This window comes from Ovis canadensis, chromosome 5, assembly GCF_042477335.2.
Source record: "Ovis canadensis isolate MfBH-ARS-UI-01 breed Bighorn chromosome 5, ARS-UI_OviCan_v2, whole genome shotgun sequence".
In the NCBI taxonomy this organism is placed as follows: domain Eukaryota; kingdom Metazoa; phylum Chordata; class Mammalia; order Artiodactyla; family Bovidae; genus Ovis; species Ovis canadensis.
In genome coordinates, this window is record NC_091249.1 from 23,267,667 (window position 1) to 23,294,758 (window position 27,092).

The 27,092-nt window shown below is 39.6% G+C and overlaps 1 protein-coding gene and 1 pseudogene across 1 annotated transcript; both read left to right on the forward strand.

The window, feature by feature from the left end:
* The first annotated feature begins 12,079 nt into the window (after window positions 1-12,079).
* On the forward strand, window positions 12,080-12,949 carry LOC138440561 (olfactory receptor 7A17-like). The gene has a single exon (XM_069590269.1). It carries the CDS (start codon window positions 12,080-12,082, stop codon window positions 12,947-12,949), a length of 870 nt encoding a protein of 289 aa, XP_069446370.1.
* Window positions 12,950-18,556: 5,607 nt separating this feature from the next.
* On the forward strand, window positions 18,557-26,763 carry LOC138440562 (olfactory receptor 7A10-like; annotated as a pseudogene).
* The last annotated feature ends 329 nt before the right edge of the window (window positions 26,764-27,092 follow it).

Here is a 27,092-nt window from a genome sequence, read left to right on the forward strand (position 1 = left end):
AACCTAGACAGCTTATTAAAAAGCAGAGACATACTTTGTCAACAAATGTCCATCTAGTCAAGGCTATGGTTTTTCCAGTGGTTGTGTATGGATGTGAGAATTGGACTATAAAGAAAGCCGAGCACTGAAGAATTGAGGCTTTTGAACTGTGGTGCTGGAGAAGACTCCTGAGAGTCCCTCGGATTGTAAGGAGATCCAACCAGTCCATCCTAAAGGAGATCAGTCCTGGGTGTTCATTGCAAGGACTGATGTTGAAGCTGAAACTCCAATACTTTGGCCACCTGATGTGAAGAGCTGACTCATTTGAAAAGACCCTGATGCTGGGAAAGATTGAGGGCAGGAAGAGAAGGGGACTACAGAGGATGAGATGGTTGGATTGCATCACTGACTCAATGTACATGGGTTTCAGTGGACTCCAGGAGTTGGTGATGGATGGGAATCCCTGGCATCCTGTGGTTCATGGGGTCGCAAAGAGTCGTACATGACTGAGCAACTGAACTGAACCGAACTCTGTGTATAAGTTAAATAAACAGGGTGACAATATACAGCCTTGATGTACTCCTTTCCCAATTTGGAACCAGTCTGTTTTTCCATGTCTGGTTCTAACTGTTGCTTCTTGAACTGCATATAGATTTCTCAGGAGGCAGGTAAGGTGGGCTGGTATTCCCGTCTCTTCAAGAATTTTTCAGTTTGTTGTGATCTACACAGTCAAAGGCTTTGGCGTAATCAATAAAGCAGAAGGAGATGTTTTTCTGGTATTCTCTTGCTTTTTCCATGATCCAGCAGATGTTGGCAATTTGATCTCTGGTTCCTCTGCCTTTTCTAAATCCAGCTTGCACATGCCGAAGTTCACAGTTCACGTCCTATTGAAGCCTGGCTGGGAGAACTTTGAGCAATACTTTGCTAGCAGGTGAAATGAGTGCAATTGTGTGGTATTTTGAACATTCTTTGACATTGCCTTTCTTTGGGATTGGAATGAATACTTGAAAACTGATTCCAAATAGCATATGATATAGTAAAATCTAATCCTTTGCTTGAAAGAAGTAAACTAGAAATACAAAAGAAAAGGATTTGAACAGGCAGTTTTCCATAGAGAAAGTAACTGTCTAATTGATCTACAAATATAGTCAGTCCTACAGGAAATGGAATAATTGCAAAGTAAGCTCATTAGCACACTCCTTTTCATAGAATAAATATATTTTTATTTGAATACTAAAGGAGGAAAGATGCTGTGAACTATTTGTCTCATGAACTGCTCTCATGAAACATTATCAGCATTCCTTGGTCTGGCTATTTGTCATCACAGTCACATATGCTCTGTATTTTCAAAAGTGTCCTTATATCACTATACATCCCTCCATTTAAAATACCCTACTTCTTTATTTCAGTTAATCACATAGGTCCATGGAATTAGCTTCTATTTTTAATGGAAGCAATTTTACCTCCTATTCTCTTTTTTTTAAAATTTTTTATTTATTTTTTTAAATTTTACTTTACAATACTGTATTGGTTTTGCCACACATTGACATGAATCTACCACGGGTGTACATGAGTCCCCAATCCTGAACCTCCCTCCCACCTCTCTCCCCATATCACCTCTCTGGGTCATCCCAGTGCACCAGCCCCAAGCATCCTGTACCCTGTATCGAACCTAGGCTGGTCCTATTCTCTTTTTAAATCAAACTTCCATTTTCATCATTTAATGGTCGACTTTGTCCTTTACATTACTGAGTTCAATATTCACTTATATCTTTGTCATCATCATTTAATGAATACTCAAGTGAACAAACTAATCTTAGCTCCAGGCTAGTCTGGATTGGCTGTCATGTGAACTCAGGTAAATGTTTGTGACTGCCACTGCCTTTAACTTTCTCCTGCAGTATTTACTGGGTTCTTGGACTCATCTAGGTGAAGTTTCTGAGCGCGAGTCCTCAGCAATGATGTCCAAATTTGCCTTGGATGGTTGATGATAGAGATAGAAGCTCTACTCACAGAAAAGACAGCAGAGTGTTGTCAAACATTTGTCCTGCATTGAGTTATGAATAACCACATACTGTTCAGCCCAAGGTTGTACATGTTGAGGGGCACAGCAGAAGAAACATTTATGTCCCTCTTGTTACCACCACCACCTATAATAATTGATTTCCCTGAGAGTCACTGGTCTGGACAGAAAAAATATTCTGCTCATTCTCCCTATCTAGGACACAATGTTGTGAGCCGGATAGATTCAGTGTTTATTAATCATTTCATATGATCTCTACTGCCTTTCAAAGTTATAAGCCTTAAGATCTCAGCACCTGAGTTCAAGTTTTCTCCAGGGCCTAAGATTGAGGATACCCTTTTGATTAGGTCCCTAATCAAAACATTGCCTTTGGTGGATCACAGTCCATGATATCTCTAGTAAAAACTAATTCCTGTCTTCAAGAAATGTTAACTTTGTTTGGTTTTTAATCTAAATTCTTGGGTTGTACATGGCTTGGATTCATGACAATTCTACCAAAACAACTAGAGATTTCAACTATTACTAGCTAATAGCTATCCGTCCCTCATCGGAAAATGCTTCTTAATTATAAAAGTTATGTTTTGATCTTAGCACCTTATAGGTTCCTCACATTATGTATAAAAATGAGGTTTAAAAACCCCATTGTAAGTCCTGAAACCATAAAACTCTTAGAAGAGAATGTAGGCAGAATACTCTTTGACATAAACATGGTAATATTTTTTAGAACTCTGCTGTAAAATATGATGATGATGAAAGTTGCTCAGTCATGTCCGACTCTTTGCGACCCCATGGACTATATAGTCCATGGAATGCTCTAAGCCAGGATACTGGAGTGGATAGCCTTTCCCTTCTCCAGGGGATCTTCCCAACCCAGGGTTTGAACTCAAGTCTCCCACATTGCAAGTGGATTCTTTACCAGCTGAGCCACAAGGGAAGCCCAAGAATACTGGAGTAGGTAGCCTATCCCTTCTCCAGCAGATCTTCCCGACCTAAGAATCGAACTGGGGACTCCTGTGGATTCTTTACCAACTGAGCTATGAGAGAAGCCTAAAGAAATAGATGTAAAAAATAAACAAATGGGACCTACTTAAATTCAAAAACAGTCACATAGAAAATGAAACCATCTACCAAGCAAAAAGATAAGATACAGAATAGGAGTATGTAGTTACAAAAACAACTGACAAGGAGTTAATATCCAAAATACATAATCAGTTCATACAACTCAATATCATATAAACAAAAAAGAAAAAAAAAGAGCACTGAAACGTGAGCAGAACAACTGAACAATATTTTTTCAAAAGAAGACTCATGGCAGATCAACATTATTAATTTTTAGGGAAATGCAAATCAGAAGAGGAGAGCATTGAAATATATACGTTACCATATGTAAAATAGGTAGCCAGTGGGAGTTTGCTGGATGACTCAGGGAACTCAAAGCTGGTGCTCTGTGACAACCTAGAATGGTAAGAGAGGGAGGAAGGTGGGAGGGAGGGTATAAGAGGGAAGGCACATATGTATACCTATGGTCATTTCATGTTGTTGTATGACAAAAGCCATCACAATATTGTAAAGTAATTATCTTACAAATAAAAATAAAATTTAAAAAACTCATTGGGATTGATGGGAAAGAAGTCCTGTGTAAAAAGAACAACAACAATCAAAAAGTGAACAGAGAAACTAAAAAATAAAAACCACAATGAGATTCTACCTTACATCTGTCAGATTGTCTATTATCAATACATAAGAACCAACAATGCTGGTGAAAACATGGAGAAAACAGAACCCTTTTACGCTGTTGGTGGGAATGTAAATTGGTGTAACCACTATGGAGAACAGTATGGAGGTTCCTCAAAAATTTTAGAACTAACATATGATCCAGGAATTTCATTCCTGGGTATTTATCCAAGTAAAAGGTGCAGGTGTGCTCCGTTGTGTCCAACTCTTTGCAGCCTCACAGACTGTAGCCCACCAGGTTCCCCTGTCCATGGGATTTTCCAGGCAAGAATAATTTCCCAGGCAAGAATAACTGCCATTTCCTTCTCTAAGGGAGATTCCTGATCCAGGGATCTAACCCCCATCTCCTGTGTCTCCTGCATTGGCAGGCAGACTATTTACCACTGAGCCACCAGGGAAGGCCCTTCTCCAAGTAAATGAAAAACTAATTAATATGCATCACTGTGATCATGGCTGCATATTTATGATAGTCAAGAGAAAGACATAGCCTCACTACTCATCAACAGAAGAATGGATAAAGGCAATGCGGGTAAAGGATATTATATAATGGATGAAGGATAAAGGATACTTATGTGTGCATATATAAACCCAGACATGCAGTGCAATACTACTTAGGTAAAAAAGAGTGAAACTTTAGCATTTGCAACAATATGGAAAGATCTTGAGAGTATTATGCTAAGTGAAAGAAATGACAGCAGAAGACAAATACTATATAATTTCACATACATGTGGAATATAAAAATATCACAAACAAAACAATTCACAAACAAAACAAAAATTTACATATTGATAAAAGGAACAGAGTAGTGGTTACTTGAGGGAAAGTGTGATAGATGGAGGACAAAATGAATAAAGAAAGTGAATAATATTAACAGATGAAAACAAAAAAATTGTTGGTGCTGAGCATACCACTGTGTACAGAGAATTCAAAATCTAATGTTGCAACATTAAACAGTTATAATACTATAAGCTAATATCACCACAATAAAATGAAATATTGAAATACTATGGGGAGGGATGAGGGAGGGGGTTCAGGATGGGAACACATGTATACCTGTGGTGGATTCACCCAATAAAATATTGTAAAGTAACTAACCTCCAATTAAAATAAATAAATTTATATAAAAAAGAATAATAAAAAATAGTTGGATGGTATCACCGACTCAATGGGCATGGGTTTGAGCAAACCCTGGGAGTTCCCAATGCACAGGGATGCCCAGCGTGCTGCAGTCCATGGGGTCGCAAAGATTCAAACATGACTGAGAGACTGAACTGAATTGAAAAAAATGAGAATGTTGGTGTGGATGTGCAGAAAAGTGAACTCTTGCACACTATTGGTGCTAATATAATTTATGGTACAGCCACTATGCAAAAAAAAAAAAAAGTAGAAAAGTCACTTAAAAATGAAAAAAAATTGAAAGTGTTAGTCGTCTAGTCCTGTCTGACTCTTTGTGACACCAAGGACTATAGTCTGCCAGGCTCCTCTATCCATGGAATTCTCCAGGTAAGAACACTGGAGTAGGTTGCCATTCACTTCTCCAGGGGATCTTCCCAACCCAGGGATCGAACCGACCTCTCCTGCACTGCAGGCAGGTTCTTTTCCATATGAGTCACCAGGAAAGCCCTAAAACTGGGATAGTATCTAGCACTTCCACGCCTGGGCATATATCCAAAGAATTAAATTCATTCTCTTGAAGATATATGTACAACCATATTCATTGCAACATTGCTCACTATATGCAAGATAAGAATACAACCAAAGTGTCCATTGGTCTGTGAGTGGATTTTTTTAAAAATGTTTACTGTATGTATATTATAATGTCTTTGGCAGTAATAAAGAATGAAATCCTGCCTCTAGTGATAATATGGTTGAAGTTTGAGGACATTATGCTGTGTGAAATAATTTAGTCAGCGAAAAACAAATGCTGTGTTGTTTTACATATATGTGGAATTCAACAAGTCCAGCATTATAGAAATAAAGAATACAATTCTGGTTTCCAGAACCCGGGGAGTGGGGAAGTTTGGGAGATGTTGGTCAAAGAGTCCAAAGTTCCAGTTATAAGATGAATAAATTTTGAAGATCTATGAGTCAGCCTGGTGGCAGTAGTTAACTGCCATTCAAGTATATCCTTGAACTGTGCTAAGAGAGTAAATTTTAACTGTTCTCACCCAAGAAAAAATAATTTCCTGAGGCAATGAAGGTATTAATTAACTTTATTGAGTAATTGTTTGGGAATATATCAATACAACAGATCATTATACTGTATACCTTAAACTTGCACAATATGATAGTTGAACTAGCTGTCAATAGAGCTGGAAAAATAAAATAAAATGTACAGTTTGTACAAGTGAAATAACCATATACAAACCAAGTACAATCTGCCTGATTCTATTCATACATATCAAGGAAGTGCAAAATAGTCTTTCTTTGTTTTGAATGTAATTGTGAAAAAATGTAATCTCCCCAAGCCTAGATATCATTATTTCTGAATGTGTCATAGGATAATAAACAGCACTACTAACGAATGTGCGAGCTTCCCTGATAGCTCAGTTGGTCAAGAATCTGCCTGCAATGGAGGAGACCCCGGTTCAATTCCTGAGTTGGGTAGATACCCTGGAGAAGGGATATGCTACCCACTCCAGTATTCTTGGGCTTCCCTTGTGGCTCATCTGGTAAAGAATCCACCTGCAATGTGGGAGACCTGAGTTTGATCCCCGGGTTGGGAAGATCCCCTGGAGAAGGGAAAGGCTACCCATTCTAGTATTCTTGCCTGGAGAATCCCATGGACAGAAGAGCCTATAGCCTATGGGGTGGAAATAGTCAGACATGACTGAGCAAGCACTCATGCAATTGATTATGGACTAATCAAAAGAAGCCTCAAGCCTAGACTCTGGAGAAAACGTGAACTGAGGGATGGGATTTGGTGCTGGGATTGTAAGGTTTATTCCTTTGGAGGACAGATGAGATCCTGAAGGAGTGATAAACACTGATTTGTCTGGCTTGTTACATTGTCTTGTAGACAAAGAGAATAAACAGGAAAATCTTCCTGTCTACTCCTATGGGTAATGAATCATTTAGAGGTGGTGATAACAAGGGGAATGTGCTAATGAGCAGATACAGGGAGCAGTAAATATATCCTCTGCTGCATCCTTCAGCCTGAGCAACCTTGGGCTAGCCAGGACCTTGTTGTTGCTTTTGGAGTCATAACTTCTGCTGGCAAACCTCCCACGGTAACAACATCTAGAAACACACCTTCTTTCTCCATCATCAACCATAAGAGGATTTTGACATCTATATTGAGACCTTCATCTCAGAGACTCCACCCAGGTGAGTTCAATAGTCCAGTAAATACTGCAAGAGAAAGTGAAAGGGAATACAAGGCAAGAACCTTTACCTGAGTTTACCTGAGAGGCAGTACAGTCTAATCCAGAGCTAAGGTCACTGGGGTTGTTTTTGTGCTTAACAACTTAATATATTAATTTATGCAGCCAGAAGTAAAAGGGAACATTAAACTCTACAATGCAAGGGTCATTGCAACTCTTTGGGCTGTAGCCCGCCAGACTCCTCAGTCCATGGAATTCTCTAGGCAAGAATATTGAATGAAGTGGGTTGCCATTTTCTTCTTCAGGGGATCTTCCTGACCCAGGGACATAACTCTTGTCTCCTGTGTCTCCTAAATTGGGAGGCAAATTCTTTACTATCTGAGACACCTGGTAAGCACCAATAGTGAACATGGAAATTCAGTTAGAAGAGGAAATGGGAGGTGTAAACTATTCCAGTAAAAGTAGAACTTAAGTCCAAGGATGTTTGCAATTAATTGAAAGAGAAGATCAGGGTGTTGTGTAGGCATGTACAGTGATGTAAGTACAGTGTTGTTGTTTTTTTTTTTTTTAAGATCCTATCCAAGGAATGCAGGCAAACATTACCTTAAAATAGCTTTTGTGACACAAGCATTTCACAATATCTCGAGTTAATATTCAAATAAAAAAGTATTGTGAGAAAATGGGAATGTTAATGGATTAGTTTGCAATCATTTCTCTACCTGTAAGACTGAATATATTTGTAGAATACTTTGCTAGTTACGTTCTCTATTTGACTGTTTTTCTACTTGCTTAAGTCCTTTGCTTTTATAGCAAATTCAAATTTTTTTTCTATTTCTTTTTTTGTTTGTATCCTCAAAGGATTGGAATTTTTAATCGATTTTTTTCTTTACCATTTAGTTATTGTGTGTGTGTGTGTGTGTGTGTGTGTGTGTGTGTGTGTGTGTATCAATTCAGTTTAGTCGCTCAGTTCTGTCTGACTCTTTGTGACCCTGTAGACTGCAGGCCTCAGGCTTCCCTGTCTATCACCAACTCCCGGAGCTTACTCAAACTCATGTCCATCGAGTTGGTGATGCCATTCAACCATCTCATCCTCTGTCATCCCCTTCTCCTCCTGCCTTCAATCTTTCCCTCCATCAGGGTCTTTTCCAATGAGTCAGTTCTTTGCATCAGGTGGCCAAAGTATTGGAGCTTCAGCTTCGGCATCAGTTCTTCCAAAGAATATTCAGGACTGATCTTCTTTAGGATGGACTGGCTTGTTCTCTTTGCAGGTCAAGGGACTCTCAAGATTATTCTCCAACACCACAGTTCAAAAGCATCAATATGTATGTATATAAGTAGGTGCAAAATTGAACCCATGTCTCTTGAGTCTCCTACATTGACAAGCAAATTCTTTACCACTGAGACATCTAGGAAACCCCTCTTTTGCATACTTGGTGTTATTAAATCACTCTTTGCATATATCCAACTACTTTTCATATCTACTGTTCCTCTCTGTTCCTTTCCTTCTTTGGTGATTAGATCTATTTCTAAAAGTTGCACCAAAATAACTATTTGTTAAGGCAATCATCTTTACATTAGATGAAAATCACCTTTGTCTTCCATATGTGTATTTGAATCCTTTTGTCTCTGTGTAATGGAGCTTCCCAGGTGGCTCAGCCAGCAAAAAATCTGCCTGCAATGCAGGAGACCTGGGTTTGTTTCCTGGGTGGAGAAGATCCTCTGGAGAGAGGAACGGCAACCCACTCCAGTATTCTTGCCTGGAGAATTCCATGAACAGAGGAACATGGTGAGTTACAGTCCGTGGGGTCTCAAAGAGTCGGCTTTGAGAGAGACTAAGTGGCTGAGAGACTAAGCACGCGTGCACACACACACACAGGTCTTTGTGTAAGAGGGAATGATAATTTATTTAGATACTACTTCCTCTCAATATTTTAAAGATTTTCTCTCATTTAATTTTATTCCCAAGACTTTGGTAGTCTACAAGTGAATTAGTGGCTTTTGCAGGCCAAAATCTTGGCTTTCTTGCCCACCAAAGCTGAATAAAATATACGGAGACAGAATTTGAGGAAATAGAAAGGTGGCTTTAATTCTCAGCTGGCAGAGGGGGGAACACAGCAGGCTAATGCCTCAAGAACTGTGCCTCTCTCCATGAGGAGTCTAGGTGATATAGGAAATAGAATGGCCCCAGGTTAGATGTTTACAACCAGCCTCCTGTTTACATGTCCTGAGACAAGAGATAGGTGACCTCCAATTGAGGAATTTACAATCAGCCTCCTGTTTGCCCTCCAAAATGGAAGTAACAACAGAAAACAGCGTAAATGAGCAGTCTTTATCTCTTGTAAACATCCCAGGGAAATAATCATGGCAAGGACAAAGAAAGGCAAAACTCTGAGTAAAGGATTAAGGGATTTCTGTTCCTCCCTCTTTTGGGGACAAGGGAGATACTACACATGCTCAGAAGGGCTCCTTGTGGGTCAAAACTCAAGGGATAATGCCAGACCATAATGAGTCTTGCTCCTCCCAGAAGACTTAACTTCGAAATCTACCTTGGCTGCAGGGTGTGTGAGCTTGCACCCCAGGGGAGGGACCCAGGGTAGGTCAGGTGTGGAAAAAGAAAGCAGGCAATTGGTCTGAAGGAAATTGAAGACCCAGAAGAACTGGCCTATATAGGTGACTAACCCTCTCACCAGGGGGGAATGCCCACACTCTTTCTCTCTGGGTGTGCATCTCTGCCTTGTTTCTACCTCAACTAAACAAACCATTACTCTGTGTGCTTTCCCACTTGTTCTGTGTCTCTAATAATAAACTTTGTACCTGCATTTGTGGTTTCTGCCTCTGTGAGAAACACACTTTTCAGTGGGAGCAAAAATCCAGAGGAAAGCAGCTTCTAGCCTATAGCCCTTGCTGGTTTGTTGGTGAGAAATGAAAATGTCTCCTGCCACATCAATAAACAAGATATGTCACAGCCATCAGTGATTTCTGGCCTCCAAATGTGAATGTGAGCTCCCCAAGCTATGATCCAGCAGATGCTGCCACCTGCAAGTTGATTGCTGAGGAGCTGGGGGAATGCAAGAAGCAAGGGGAACACGGAAACAGGGTTGGCCCTAGATAGCTGAGATGCATATGAAAGGAATGAATTCAGTGAGCCCAGAGGCTTGCAGCTTCCCATACACAGAATGGTAAATTCCTTGACTTGATACCTGATCTTTGATGTTCAGACTGCCTGCTCCCTTTTTTGCAAACTTGTATATAGCCTTGACATCCCCTCCTGTCTCCTTGGAGCAGTTTTCTCAGAGCTACTGAGATTCTGTCTTCCTGGCTCTGAGTCCTTAACATTCCCACCAAATGAAATAACTCTCTACTTTCAGGCTGTGATTATATTTTTTAGTGGACAGTAGCTAGGATTCCTGGTTCTCATCCAGGCTACCCAGGTTCAATTCCTGGTGCAGGGAATCTGGATCTTGCTTCATGCCACCGCTCACTGCTCCCTCACTGAGATCACTGAGGCTTATGTAAGATGAAGTCTCACAGTCAGGGGTTGGTGATGAGGAACAAATGTGCAAGGATCTTGTCTTCTTCCTCTTGTATTGTTTCAGAAACAGTCGTAGGCTGGCATCAGTCATCTAGTAATCGGGTCTGGCACTCAGCGGACTCTGTGACCTTCTTTCTGATATGTAAAAAGAACTAAAAGGGGGAGAGTGCTGTAAAGGTAAGCACCAGGTAAAGGATGTATTTAGCATAGAGTCAAAGGATAATCAGGGTTAGAGTTAGGGTTAGACAGGGAAGCCTGCGGTGCTGCTGTCCATGTGTTGGCATGAGTATGACGTAACTTAGCGAGTGAACAACAACAGCAAAAAAGGATAATAGGTGCAAAATGAAGCTCCTGCAGACTTTGGGGGCAGAAAAGCAAACTCAGTTAAAGACTACAGATTAGGAACAGTTGAAGTGAAAGCTAGGAGTGTTCAGGCCTGCTCAGTGTTATCTGTGTCTTCTTCATTCTCAGGAAAGGGACAGGAAAAACTCACTCCTCTTTTATCCCACACTGATATTAAATTATAACTAAAATATATATGTGTATATATACACACACATATATGTATAAATATATAGAGGTTGGTTTTGGATGTCTCTCAGTTTTGTTTCATATAGTCTTTTAAAATTGAATTTCATAAGTGCTGAAAGTACATAACGTTGATACGGGGACTCTGTGTCTTGAAGTTTCAGCAGTAGCAGGAAGGCCATCTCATTTTTCTACATCTTCTGACGCCATCTCTCCTCTCTCACCCGCCTGCTCATGTCCCTCATTAGAATGGTTTCCTTTTCTGGACTGGACCATCTTACACGAGCACTTTCCAGGCCCTTGCACTGGCTCTTCCCTTGCCAGGCACACACTTTCCCAGTTATGCTCACGTCACTGGCTCTCTCCTCCTTGAAATCTGTTCAAACATCACCTTGTTCGAAGTTTCTTCCTGAACATGTATTTAAAAATAGCATCTTTCCTTGACTCTCTCTATTACATCTGCTTTATCTTCGTAGCATCAATAACCACCGGACACACTTCATATTGTTTTTTATTTGCTCCTCTTCTCCATAACTGGATTTTGGAATTTTTGTTTTTCAGAACGGTCCATTTATTGCATGTACAGTGCCTGGTATTTGTCTCAATTCAAGACAAATTCCTCAAGTATGTGAAAGAATTTCTCATTAAAAACTTGAATACATGACGTCTTGAGGAAAAAACTTGCTAATTAGAGATGGCACAGGGAAATCCCTAAAAAGATTCAAATCCGTGAATAAAATACTGAAATTAACTTCTTCATGGCAAAAGATATATGGTCCCATTTAAAAAATGGGAATAATGCCAGTTTGTATGAAAACAGTCATGGTATTTACAGCTTTCCTGGTAATCATACCCACCGTGTGACAGTAAGGAACCAAACAGGAAGTTCAGAATTTCTTCTTATGGGATTTTCAGAGTCACCTGAACTGCAGCCCCTCATATTTGGGCTTTTTCTCTCCATGTACCTGATCACTATGTTTGGAAACCTGCTCATCATCCTGGCCGTCAGCTCAGATCCCCACCTGCACACCCCCATGTACTTCTTCCTCTCCAACCTGTCCTTTGTAGACATCTGTTTCACCTCCACCACCATCCCAAAGATGCTAAAGAACATTTGGGCACAGAGTAAAGTTATAACCTATGAAGGCTGCATTATCCAGATGCAGTTTTTTGCACTCTTTATAGGATTGGACGTCTTCCTCCTGACTGTGATGGCCTATGACCGCTTTGTGGCCATCTGCCACCCCCTGCACTACACAGTCATGATGAACCCCCGGATCTGTGGACTGATGGTGCTGGTGTCCTGGATCATCAGTGTCCTGAATTCCTTGTTAGAAAGCTTAATGATGTTGAGACTGTCCTTCTGTACAGTCTTAGAAATTCCCCATTTTTTCTGTGAACTCAATCAGATGATCCAACTTGCCTGTTCTGACACCTTTCTCAATAATTTGGAGATGTATTTTAAAGCTGTGTTCCTGGCTGGTGGTTCCCTTATATGTATCGTTTACTCTTACTCTAAGATAGTTTCCTCCATACATAGAATCTCATCTGCTCAGGGGAAGTTTAAAGCATTTTCCAGCTGTGCATCACACCTTTTAGTTGTCTCGATATTTTATTGTACAGGCTTAGGTGTTTACCTTAGCTTGGCTGGTACTCACAGCTCACACTCAAGTGCCACAGCCTCGGTGATGTATACTGTGGTCACACCCATGCTGAACCCCTTCATCTACAGTCTGAGGAATAAAGACTTAAAGAAGGGTCTGAAAAAACTCTTTGGAAAGGTAATTTTAAAAGGTCCTATTGTCATAGATCTTAAGAAGTACTTGTAGTAGCAGAGCTCAAATATTGGGCCCAGTGTTGCCATTGTTTGGTCAGATTGTGGAAATAGAAGATGCCTCCTCTATTTTTCTTGAAAATTTGATTTTGATTTCAACTTTATACAATTTATGTAACTCACTTTTATGCTTTGTGATGTCTGATATCCTATATTTCTCCCTGTTAAGTTTCCTATTTTCCCATATTTCCAGTTTTGGATATAAACCATTGGAAATTCCCATTTATATCAAGGGACTACATGATCTCTTAAGAATAATTTCTCCTCAGATGAAATAGTAAGGCTAGAGTGAGCATTGTTTTGTTTTGCTTGACTAAGAGAAGAGTTATGAATTATTCAACCCCTACGAGGGAAGATCCCTACTTTTGGCATTCACAACTATTAATAAGTTTATAAAAGAGGAAAACTGAGAATGTAGTTTTAATGTTTCTCAACATCATTCTGTGCATATCCCTTTCTTAGTTACTCTTCTTGATAACACAAATTTTAAATTACTGGTTGTCATCACTGGTCATAGGATATTTTGCTACTCATTAGGATCTTGCCCTGATATAAGCTGGTGTCCACTGTGTCTTCCATCATTACTGGCAAATACTGATAATATATTACATGCTCCCAAGCGAAATCTACACTGAAAGACAAATTTGAAAAAATAGACTGATATAATATGACCTTAGACTTCAGTTTATGTAAGACAAACCAAAATATGAAATCATGCATTTATTACTATGCAAATCTATATTTTTCAGGTGATTCATAGATTCATTAAAATATGGACTATGAGTATCTGTTTGAAAGGTACATTCTTTAAGTTGATGGACTGGTGGGATATATATATATATTTTTTTTTTAAATTATTTTTTATTCCTGATTAGAAATCTCTAGTGCTTTCAGTAATTATTATTCTTTCCATTTCTCTTAATAACCTATCTCCATCTATTCATAATTCTGTCAGACCTCTATGGGGGCAGAGAATGAACAGTATCAATAATGTCCATTAAGTACTATCCTCATTATTAAAGGATGACACATAGAAAACTCAGATTCTCTTCAGGTATGTGATTGTGCAAATATCCATGTCCTTCCAACCTCTCCATGGGGCATCAAAGGGACCTCACTGGAGTCCCTTTTTCATAGAGCTATATGAAACAAACTTGAACAACTGAGTGATTATGAATGTTATCTTCAACTGTCAGAACAAGGTCCTGAATACATAGAATCAGTTTATTATTAATGCTCTCAGTTTCATCCAGTTTGAGTATTTCATTAGTTAGTTATTGCTGCATACAAACTTGCCTAAAGTAAAATCGTTTAATGTAGTATCTCTCTTTTCAAATGAGATGGAACAGTGTGAAGTTGTTCTGATCTCTGCAGGGCTTCTCATGAGTCTGTAGTTGGCCATGAATCTCTACCTTGTATTTCAAAGGTTCATCCACGATGTTGTGTGTGGTTGTACTGCTCTTCTGACTTGAAGAATTTGTCACTGAACGATTCATATGTGGAGGTTAAGCTTCTAATCTGCAAGGGGAAATAAATTTATTAAGTGTGAATTACCTTAATTTTACTATCTTTATACACACATATGAGACCTTAATTTCTGCCTGTTAGAAAAGATATCTCCCATCCCAGTCAGCTGTGACTCAGCTATATTTGCTCCAGATTCTACCTTGGCATGGACATTACATTTTTAAAATTCTAATAAATTTGTTAAAGCAAATATACAAGCAGCAAACTGTACTCATTTAAAGTGTACCAGTTGAAGAATTTAGAAAGTCATTTAACAGTTTAGAGTATGTACTGCCTGCTTCCATTTTTATACAACTTGAGAAGGTGTATGATAATTTTACTGTTTTGTTATGTATTTTTTAGAAATGCAATTCCCCAGCCCCCCTTTCCTTACTTCCAAAGGTAATATGAAAATATTCAGCATAGTTTGTGAAGAAGGATGCTGTGAGAAAATCTGAAACTGTAAAAGTGCTTGTGTAGTCAAAAGAACACATTCAAAATTATGAAGTATGTACATGTGTATGTTATTTATGTATTTATTCTCTCAAGCACGCTTGTTAGGAATAATTAACTAGTTTAGAAATATCACTAGAGGGTTAAAGATAGAGAGGGGATTTTAAGGGAGTTTTGGAAATATTGTAAGATAATGACCACTCAAGAAAAGATTTTAATAACCAAGCAACAATATGCATATGTAGTTAAAGAATAAGACAACGGGTTTAGGATCTACATATTGTTACAGAAAGTCAAGAAGATAATGGTCCTTTAAGAGGAGCATTTCTGCATGAGCCAAGACAGGAGTATAGGTGGAAAGGGAAAGAAATAAGGTGAAAGGAGACAATATAATGAAACTTGAAATTAATAACCATATTTTAGTATATGTCATCACTCTTTTGCTAATATATTATTTCAACAGCACCTGGACAGTACTGGTTAGACCATATAGAGTCAAATGAGGCAGGGCATAGATGGGCTTTAGGTTAAATATTTACAACTGGCCTCCTGTTTGCATTTCCTGAGACAAGAGATAGGTGGGCTCCAGTTTAAGGCATTTACAATCAGCCTCTTGTTTGACCTCTGAAATGGAAGTAACAACAGAAACAAGGTAAATAGGGTAAATAGCCAGTCTTCACCTCTTGTAAACACCTTAATGTATAGACATGGCAAGGACAAAGCAAAGGATTAAGGGATCTCCACTCTCCCCTCCCCCTCTCCTCACCCCCGCTTTTAGGAGAAGGGAGACCCTGCACATGCTCAGAAAGTTTATTTGGGGGTCAAAACTCAGGGGATAACACCAGGCCATTAAGAGTCTTACTCCTCCCAGAAGCCTTCACTTTAAGATCCATCTTGGCTGAGGGATGTGTGTACACCCAAGGGAGAGTCCCAGGGTAGGTCAGGTATGGAAAAAGGAGCCAAATAATTGGCTGAAGGTAAACGATGACCAGAAAGAACTGACTCATATAAATCACTTAACTGCCACTTTACTGTGCCCCTCCTCACTGGGGGGGACCCCCACCCCCTTTTTCTCCAGCTGTGCATCTCTGCCTTGCTTCTGTCTTAATTCTAAAAGCATTTTTCTATGTGCTCCTTCACTTGTTGTTGAGCTATGTCTCTAATTATAAACTTGTACCTGCATTTACAGGTGAAGTACTAGAAGTCAGAACTCATTTATTGAGCTGAATACAAGATGTCTAGGAAATCTGGGATCCACGTGGACACCCAGGGAAGAAGGTCTTGCCTTCCTAGATTACTTTCTAGGGGCACCTTCATTCCTTGTCTCATGGTCCTTCCTCATCTTCAAAGCCAGCAGTGGAGCATCCTCAAATCTGACTCCAGGTTTTTTTTTTTTTTTTCCTCTTTCCTCCACATTCAGAAGTCCATTGTAATGACTTTATACAAACCCGGGTAATTCATGGGGCTTCTCAAGTGGCTCAGTGGTAAAGAATCAACCTGCCAGTGCAGGAGTTGCAGGTTCAATCCCCATGTCGGGAAGATCCCCTGGTGGAGGAAATGGCAATCCACTCCAGTATTCTTGCCTGGAAAATCCCATGGACAGAGGAGCCCAGTGGGCTATCATCCATTGGGCGGCAAAGTCAGACATGATGGAGCACACACACCTTTCTGCTGGTCAGCAGTATGGCATGTAACTCCCTTCAGGGTCTCTGTTCAGTCAAAGGCCTATTACAGCCTCTGAAACCTGAACAAGACTACTTCTATTAACTTCTGCAACAATTTGCCTTTATGTATGTATATTAAAAGTTCTTAGGATTAAGATGTAGACATATTTTTGAGACATTTATTCTGCCTATTATTACAAAATATTTTCTTGATGTATGTGATTTGATACAATTCAAGAGCAAACTCTGGGAGATAGTGAAGGACAGGGAATCCTGGCATGCTGCAGCTCATGGTGGGGGCAAAGAGGTGGACATGACTTAGGGACCGAATAAACAACAACAAGAATCCTTATATGAAGAATCAAAAACAGATTTTATCACAACCTCTGCAGAGAGTAAAACCTTTCGCTTTCAAAGTTACATACAAAAGTGGATTTTCTTTTGGTACAGAACACCTAAGCTTACCTATGACTTACAGTTATAGCGTTGTTACTCAAAGTGTGACCCACAGACCAGGACCTGCAGCATCACACCTCCTGGTAGCTGCTAGAAATGCCGGGCCCTTGGGCTCACTGAACACTTATTTAGCTGGAATTTATAGTTGAATTAGAATCCTCAGTGACTTGTATGCACAATATACTTGGAGCTGTGTATGTGTGTTCAGTCGCTCAGTCGTGTTCGACTCTTTGAGACTTCATGGACTGTAGCCCTCCAGACTCCTCTGTCCAGATTTCCCAGGCAAGAATTCTAGAGTGGGTTACCATTTCCTTCTCCAAGGGATCTTCCTGATTTGGATCGAATCCGCATCCCCTGCATTGATAGACAGATTCTTAACCATTGAGCTGCCTGGGAAGCTAGAAACTTGGAGCAGTGCTGGTTTAAAGTGTGTTTATCACCTTCTAGCTGTTAACAGTTTTGCAGGACAGTTATCTGTGTTGAGTCCTGTCCTGGGTATTGAGGGTGTTTAGCAGCATCTTCTTTGACATTGCCACATATCTCCAGGATCAAAACCCAGTTCTCTGACTGGGAACCATGAACCGGAGTTTGAGAACTGGAAACATCCTGATAAAATTCCAGTCAAGATTCCATCCCAAAACAGGTTTGTAATTTTTAGCAGAATGTGAAATTCCTCTGAACCTCATTCCTGAAATGGAGGAGGAGTTATAGTAGTACTACCTCACAGAAGAAGCTTCTCTAAAAACTAAATCTGATAATTTCTGTAATCCTTTGAGGTAGGTTATGGTGTTTGGCAGTATCTAAATATATCTCACAACTTATAAACCTTTTTAAATCAAGGGCTAATTGATAGCTCTTAACTTCAGATGTAATATGGAATTCCTAAAGGTTTTAGCAAAAGTGTCAGGAAGCCATGGAGTGCACTGCCCAATGTTTTACCTTAAAGGAACACACTTGTCCCTCTCAGAAAGGGGGAAAAAGCTTTTCTAAGGATTTCATGAGCTATCCCCACCATAGGTCAATGCTTTATTGAACCAAGTGACCTAGTCAAGAGAGTTACCTGAGTCTCATAGGCTGGAGAAAACTTACACTCAGGATTGGGATAAAGTGCTGGGAGATTAGGCAGCTGGGGGGCAAGAGAGTTAATAGAGAAATAATACAAATTTAGTTCTTCTGGCTTTATTACCTGGTCTCCTGAGAACAGAGAATCAATGGGGAAAAACATCCTTTCTGTCCAGACCAACTCCATCAGGAATTTCATGTGCTTACAGGTCACTGTATTAATAACAAGAGGGGAATATACGTAATGAGAACTGTGAATATCTCCTCTGCTGTATCCCTGAACTTGTACAACCTGGGCATAGATGAGACAAGTTGTTGCTTTTAGAGTCCTAAGTCTGGTGAAGGACCAATGTATGGCCCTTTCCTGCTGACTTGTCTGGGGACAGAGCTTCAGTCTCCATCACCAACCATCCAGGAAGGGTTTCAGACTTCCACACGAGGTCCTTCCTCTCAGCGTCCCCATGCAGGTGAGTTCAAAATCCCAAAAGACACCGCAGAAGAATGACAAATAGAATGAAATCCAAGAATGTTTACCTGAGAAAATGTTTACCTCAGTGTATCCCAGAGATCATTGTGGTTGCTTTCTTGCTTGATTAAAATATCAATGCATTTTAATGATGCTAAAAACAGTAGTGACTGTAGAACTCAGGAAGACGATGCTCTGTGATGTCAATTAAATGCTAGGAATGGAAGCCCCATTAGCAAATGGGGGAGAAACAGAAATTCCTTCCAGTAAGAGTAGAACATACGTCCAAATATCTCAATTACCTGGAACAAAGAGATACGTTATTAGTTGGAGAGCTATAAAATGAAGTGAGAGCATTTCTTTTTAACTTTTAAAGTGGAGCATATTTCCATAATGTTTCCGTAATGATGAGAACATTTCATATCAAGAAGTGCTTGCAAATATATCTTTGCAAAAGCAGGTGCTAGAGACATTTTTTGACATTTTTTCACATTATTTTCTGTGGGAAAAAAAAAGAAAAAGTTAAGATGCGTAAAGGGGGATACAGATGTGCTTACCTTGAAACTATCTCATTATCTGAGAGGATGAATATGTATGTGGATTTATTAGTCATTTACCTTTTCTATCTCAAATTATCTGTGTAAATTTTTTGCTTTAATATAGGCAGATAGGAGAAATTTTCTGTTGTTACTTCCAAGTTTTCAAACAATGGATTGGTTTTTTTTTTCTGTTATTTGTTTATTTATTTATTACCGCCATAGACTGGCTATTTGCTATTTAGCTCTTTTATGTGTGTATAGGAGCTGGACAGGGAAGTCTGGCGTGCTGCAGTCCATGGGGTCGCAAAGAGTCAGACACGACTGAGCGACTGAACGGAACTGAACTGAAGGGGGCTTCCCAGGTAGTGCTAATGGTAAAGAACATGCCTGCCATTGCAGGAGACATAAGAGATGCTGGTTTGATCCCTGGGTTGGGAAGATCCCCTGGAGGAGGGCATGGCAATCCACTCCAGTACTCTTGCCTGGAGAATCCCTTGAACAGAGGAGCCTGGCGGGCTACTGTCCCATGGGGTCACAAAGGGTCGGACACAACTCAAGCGACTTAGCACACGTGCATGCCTGTATATTTGAGAGAAATTGTGAGTGTACATAGTTTTCATGTGACCAATATATCAATCAAGCGTATGCACTCCCTCCATTGCTTTTCCATTTTTTAAATTTTTCTGAAAGAACTGAGTTCTCAGATTAGAGTTCTTCACTTGTAAATTCTTGTTTTAACAAAAATGGCAGTGAAGTAGCTATATCTTTAGTGCTAATAAATCATCCTATTTAATTTCTCCAAGTCTTTATATTGCTGTTTTCCTTTGATTTATTTTGTTTTGCTTTCCATTGTTTGTGTGTGTGTGTGTGATTAGATCTGTTTCTGAAAGTTGCATCAAACCTGGCCTTCAAGTGGAAAGCATGCTTCATTACCATTTAACTAAAGATCACTTGTGTCTTTCTAAAACAAATAGAAATCCACACATATTCATATAAGAGGAAATAACTCAGGTAATGCATTCTTACTGCATTTTAAAATTCATCGGAGCACTGTTTATAATAGCCAGGACATGGAAACAACCTAGATGTCCATCAGCAGATGAATGGATAAGAAAGCTGTGGTACATATACACAATGGAGTATTACTCAGCCATTAAAAAGAATACATTTGAATCAGTTCTAATGAGATGGATGAAACTGGAGCCGATTATACAGAGTGAAGTAAGCCAGAAAGAAAAACACCAATACAGTATACTAACACATATATATGGAATTTAGAAAGATGGCAATGATGACCCTGTATGCGAGACAGCAAAAGAGACACAGATATGTAGAGTAGACTTTTGGACTCTGAGGGAGAGGGAGAGGGTGGGATGATTTGGGAGAATGACACTGAAACATGTATACTATCATGTAAAAAATGAATCGCCATTTCTATGTTCGATGCAGGATACAGGATGCTTGGGGCTGGTGCACGGGGCTGATCCAGAGAGATGATATGGGGTGAGAGGTGGGAGGGGGGTTCATGTTTGGGAACTCATGTACACCTGTGGTGGATTCATGTCAATGTATGGCAAAACCAATACAGTACTGTAGAGTAAAATAAAGTAAAAATTAAAAAAAAATTCATTCTGTTATTTTCTTTTTCTCCCAAGTCCTGGCAATTTAATTTTGTATTGGTGACCCATGTTGATGTTGTTAAATCATTACTATTTCATATTTCTATATAATTTTCTTTAGATTTTCACCCAATTTTGTTACATACAGTTGTTTTGAAACCACTTGACTTAGACTAATTTCATTCTCACTGACATTTATCACATAAATTCTTAATTTATTGCAAAACTTCTCTTTGTATACTGTCTACATATACATGCCAATACACTTTTCTACAGATGCATGAATAGGATCTTTTCCACATCAAAATTGCTCCTCATGTTTTAGTGCAATCATTTTCCCTATCTTTTTTCCTTCTTAATAATTTCTCATAGACTTAACTCCCATTACTGCTCTAATGATTTATTATTTATATGACTGTATCATGGGCTTCCCAGGTGGTTCAGTGGGCAAAGAATCTTCCTGTAATGCATGAGCCACAGGAGACACAGGAAATGTGAGTTCGGTCCCTGGGTTGGGCAGATCTCCTGGATGAGGGCATAGAATCCACTCCAGCATTCTTGCCTGGAGAATCCCATGGGCAGAGGAACCTGGTGGGTTACAGTCCACAGGGTCGCAAAGAGTCGGACACAAAGAGCGTGCACACACATATGTATAACCTGTCATCGTGTGCGCGTACTACTCTCCTTTTGATGGTCCTTCATATCCTTTAAAATTAAACTGCTAGTATATCAGTGATACAGAAATATAAGATAGTGAAAGTCAAACTCTAGCTGTAACTGTGGTTGTCACACATGGAGGGCTCAGAAGAGGTTAGAAATATTGCAAAGCACCCTACAATGCACAGGACAGATCCCTCCACAACGATCTGGATCAGAGTGTCAATTGCACCAGCGCTGGAGAACCCTGAGTTAAAGCATATCCGTATTTTGAATGGTTAGAGATGTCTTCATATTTTCCCCTAAAATACTGTCATTTTTGCCAGAAGAGTCAGAGAGCACTCCTTTGCTACTCTTCGAAAGTTCTTTGCTCAAGTTTCTCCCAAGATGATGGTATGTAAGAGCTTCTTTGTTGTCTTCTTAAACTATATACTGAGTTAGAGCAAATTTATATATTTAATATATATAAATATATTATAAAAAACATATTTAACATTATATAATATATATAATCAAAATGGTGACCAAATATATTTGATTTGCCTATTACTGTTATATACTCATATTATATGCCCATTTTCCTACACTAAACAGACTCTCAAGTAATTTTTACAAATTATTTTTTCAAATGATGTTTTATGATTAGCTTTGCTTTAAATAACAGTGGATACACAGGACATTACAGAAAAATTCAGAAATGTCCCATGAGCTCTTCACTCAGTTTCTCCCAATATCTTAAATACCACAATATCAAAACCAGGAATTGACATTGGTACCATTCACAGATGCTCTCACATCTTAGATATTTCAGATAGTAAAATTTCTCCAGTTTTATGTGTGTGTGTGACTTCTGAGGCATATTTTTGGCTATAACTTTTATTTTTATTTAATTGTACATCTTTATTGTCTCACTTCCGAGCGTTTTGCCTTATTTGTGATGCTTTTATACACCCATAGATTTTATATGTAGATTTTAAGATATTAATCTAAAATGTTTTGGTTACTTTTACACAGGGGATATAATTGCTCTAATATTTTATTAATATTAGATGTTGGGGGGGCCAAAACTTCATTTTTTGCTAGATAGCTATGCCAGCTATTACCAACAATTCTATCCTTCCAAACAAATTTAAATAAATGTTCATGTATATTAAATGTTGATATAAATGAGAAATAAGTCCTGATTCATTCAACAAAAATAAATGAGCATTTGCTACTTGACAAACATTCTATAAAGATTACATAGTATATTATTTTACCTATAGGTCATTTTCAGTTTAATTAATTCTTACTGATATCATAAATTATTTCTTGCTCATTTAGTTTTCAATACTTCATTTAATTTCATTTACTAGACTTTTTTTTGTGGAGAAGGAAATGGCAACCCACTCCAGTATTCTTGCCTAGAGAGTCCTGTGGATGGAGGAGCCTTGTGGGCTGCCGTCTATGGGTTCGCACAGAGTCAGACACAACTGAAGCGACAGCATGCATGTATGTATTGGAGAAGGAAATGGCAACCCACTTAGTGTTCTTGCTTAGAGAATCCCAGGGACAGAGGAGCCTGGTGGGCTGCTGTCTCTAGGGTCGCACAGAGTCGGGCATGACGGAAGCGACTTAGCAGCAGCAGCAGACTTGTTTTGTAATTATACTATTTAACTTGGTTTTATTATTTCCTTACTTTTTATTTTTCCCAGTTTACTTTTGTGAAAGTGTTAGTCGTTCAGTTGTGTCTGACTCTTTGTGACCCTATGAACTGTAGCCCACCAGCCTCCTCTGTCCTCTGTCCAAGGAAGATACTAGAGTGGGCTGCCATTTCTTCCTCCAGGGGATCCTCCCAACCCAGAGATTGAACCTGGGTCTCCTGCACTGCAGGCAGATTGTTTACTGTCTGAGGCATCGCATAGATTCACATACTTGGTTAACAAACAGGTGAAGTCTCTGCCTGGGGCATCTAGAATCATGACTGAGAAGACAGAATACAAGGAAAGACATGTATGCATAATGCGATGTCCTCAGATAACTAATGTGAAGAAAGTAATTCAGTGACAAGATTGGAATTGTCACCGCCTCTGCAGGTTTATATGTGTGGACTGTGGACTTTGTTGATGCTGGGACAAAGATCAGACTTAGGACAAAGGATGTCTTAAGAACTAATCAAAAAAGCAAGCAAAACACAAGAAAAGCAAAGCAAAGATGCCACATATAAAAATGGACATAGAGACTTGCCACGTATGCAATGTAAATCTGGTTAGTCAACTAAATAGGAAACGGGCACAGGAAAAACAATTTTGCTAGCTGATATGTTAAATGCTCAATATTCAGTTACCTTCATTTTACTCTATAAACATCCTTGTGTAAAGTATTGGTTTATTGGTTTTGGCATTTTATCTCATGGGCTGTAACATCTCTAATTGTCTCACACCATAAAGATATAGTGATCTTTTCTTTAGAATGAATTATATTTGCTTTTTCATTATTTTCCATGGCCATGGATGAAATATAACAACATATGAAATGTCATCACGACCAAAGAGGCTTTTCCTCACCAAAGTCTCGGGCGAGTTTATGTACCATCTCCCCCTCTCCCCATATATATAGGGAATATATATAAATTCCTGCTGGCTCGTGCTCAGTCATATCCAATTCCTTGCAACTGCATGGACTGTAACCCACCAGGCTCCTCTGTCCATGGGGTTTTTCAGGCAAGAATACGAAAGTGGGTGGGCATGCCCTCTTCCAGGGGATCTTCCCAACTCAGGGATGGAAACTGTGTCTCCAGTGACTCTTCCATTGGCAGGTAGATTCTTTACCGCTAGCCATCTGGGAATCCATATATATAAAAAATCCAGGTTTTGAAATTTTGAGAAAAGATACAGATATCTAGGTAAATAATGCAGAGACATATATGTTCACTGAACGTATCTTTATGTGCCTTTACTACAAGAATAAAATGACTACCAAAACTGAGCACCAAGTTCGTCGGTACCTGAGAAATCTGCTGCTGTGTTCAGTCTTATCTGATTCATTGGATTTCCCAGGCAAGAAAACGGAAGTGGGTTGCCATTTCCTACTCTAGAGGATCTTCCCAACCCAGGTATTGAACCCATGTCTCTTGCATCACCTGCATTGGAGGCAGATTCTTTATCACTGCGCTACCTGGGAAGCCACCTGGGAAATGTACAAACTGGAATTTCTGGATGCCATTTCTACATAATCTAATCTAACCACCTTGAGCACCATCAACCTTAACTGCATCAGGGTAGTCAAGGGTGAAAACAACATGGAAATAACACAGCCTAGGAAACCAGGGTCTCACTGTAGATCTTTGTTTTCTTGCCTTGTGGAGTGTGAGGAGTCTTCAGAGAAGTGGTACCAAGCTCACATATTCAAGGTGACTCTCATACACAGAGGCCAGAATTCGATCAACAGAAGGGATCCATTTAAACATTTCTGCAACAATTTCATAAAGTGCTAGAAGAACATAGTGGGAGTTTGAAGTTTCAACTGCAGCAGGGAGCCCACCTTATTCCTCAGCCTCCTCTGGCACCATCTCTCCTCACTCTCCCTCTTACTCTTACCCCCTATCCCTCATTACTCCTCTCCCACATTGGTGTCTTTTTTAAAAACTAGAGCATCTTAGACAGGTGCCTTCCCCAAGGCCTTTGCACTGGCTACTCTCTTCCAGGTACAACATTCTCCTTGTGCCTGGCATGTTCATGGCTCCTGCTCGCTCTTCCTTGAGGTCTCTGTTCAAATGATAACTATTTTTTGCATCTCTTTCCTTAAATAATAGGAGCCCTTCATAAGTCTTTCCCTTATATGTGCTTTCAAATTTCTACATAGAATATTTCACCATCTCCCAAGTCATATATATCCTAGAGGAGGAAATGGCAACACGCTCCAGTATTCTGGCCTGAGAAATCCCATGGATATATGGATAGAGGAGCCTGGCAAGCTACAGTACATGAGGCTCCAAAGAGTCAGAACTGAGCGAGGCCCACACCCCCAACTGCCACCTCCCTGCCGCACACACACACATCTCATTATATATTTTCTCCATGGAAAGATTTTAAAAGTTTTCATATTTCAGCACCCTATGCACATTGCCTAGACAGCACCTGAGATATAGTTGCACTCAATATATAGTGCCCAAAAGAATGAAGAAATTTCTCATTAAATATGTGGATTACATGACATCTTAGGGAAAAGGCTAAAACTGGAACACATTTGCAAGTCAGAAATGACAGAGGGAATTTCCTAAAGAGGATCAAGTTCTTGCAAAATATTGAAATGTATGGCAAAACCAATACAGTATTGTAAAGTAAAATAAAGTAAAAATAAAAATTAAAAAAGAAATATAATTAAGAAAAATACAGACAGTATTTTTTCAACACTGTAATGGGCCTTTTTGTAAAAATGAATCATATTGTCATGTTTCTTTACAGTCAACATCAACAAATGGCACCAAGCAACCTAACAAAGGTTTCAGAATTTCTTCTTCAGAGGGATTTTCAGAGGAATCAGCACTGCAGCCCCTCGTATTTGGTCTTTTCCTTTCCATGTACCTGGTCACTGTGTTTGGAAACCTGCTCATCATCCTGGCCATCAGCTCAGACTCCCACCTCCACACCCCCATGTACTTCTTCCTCTCCAACCTGTCCTTTGTAGACATCTGCCTCACCTCCACCACCATCCCGAAGATGCTGCAGAACATATGGAAAGAGAGCAAAGTCATCACCCATGAAGGCTGCATCACCCAGATGCATTTTTTCATACTGTTTGCAGGGTTGGATGACTTCCTCCTGACTGTGATGGCCTATGATCGGTTTGTGGCCATCTGCCACCCCCTGCACTACACAGTCATCAGGAACCCCCAGCTCTGTGTAATTCTGGTTGTGGTTAGCTGGGTCATTAGTGTCCTGCATTCCTTGATACGGACCTTCATGGTATCAAGGCTCTCTTTTTGTAGAGATGTGTTAATCATCACTATTTCTGTGAACTCAAACAGTTGGTCCAACTTGCCAGTTCTGACAACGTCCTTAATGAAATTGTTATGTATTTTGCAGCTGGGCTACAGGGTGGTGGTCCCTTCCCAGGTATATTTTACTCTTACTGTAAGACTGCTTCCTCCATACGTGGAATCTCATCAGCTCAGGGTAAATGTAAAGCATTTTCTACATGTGTGTCTCGCCTCTGTTGTCTCCTTGTTTTAAGGCTCATGCCTAGAAGTGTACCTTAGCTCTGCTGCTGCTCACAGTGCACATTCAAGTACAATCGCCTCAGTGATGTACTTTGTGGTCACACCTATGCTGAACCCCTTCATCTACAGTCTGAGGAACAAAGACATAAAGAGGGCTCTGCAAACATTCTTCAGAAAGCAGCTCTAAAAAGGCCAATGGTTGTGGGCTAAAGAAGGGAACATAATTTAAAGTTTCAAAGCCTCAGAGTCAGAAATTATAAATCTCTGATCAGAAACTTTGATCAGATTGTGGAAGAGAATTTGCTCCTCTATTTCTTGGAATTCTCATATTTTGACTTTGCCTCCTTCATTGCAATTTATGTAACTCACATGATTAGGCTTAGTGATTTCTATCATATCCATTAGTTTTTCTCGATTTTCCACTCTCTCAAATTTAAGAAATGGCAAGAAGCTCAGTCGCTAAATTATGTCCAACTCCTTGTGACCCTTTGGACTGTAACAAACCATGCTCCTCTC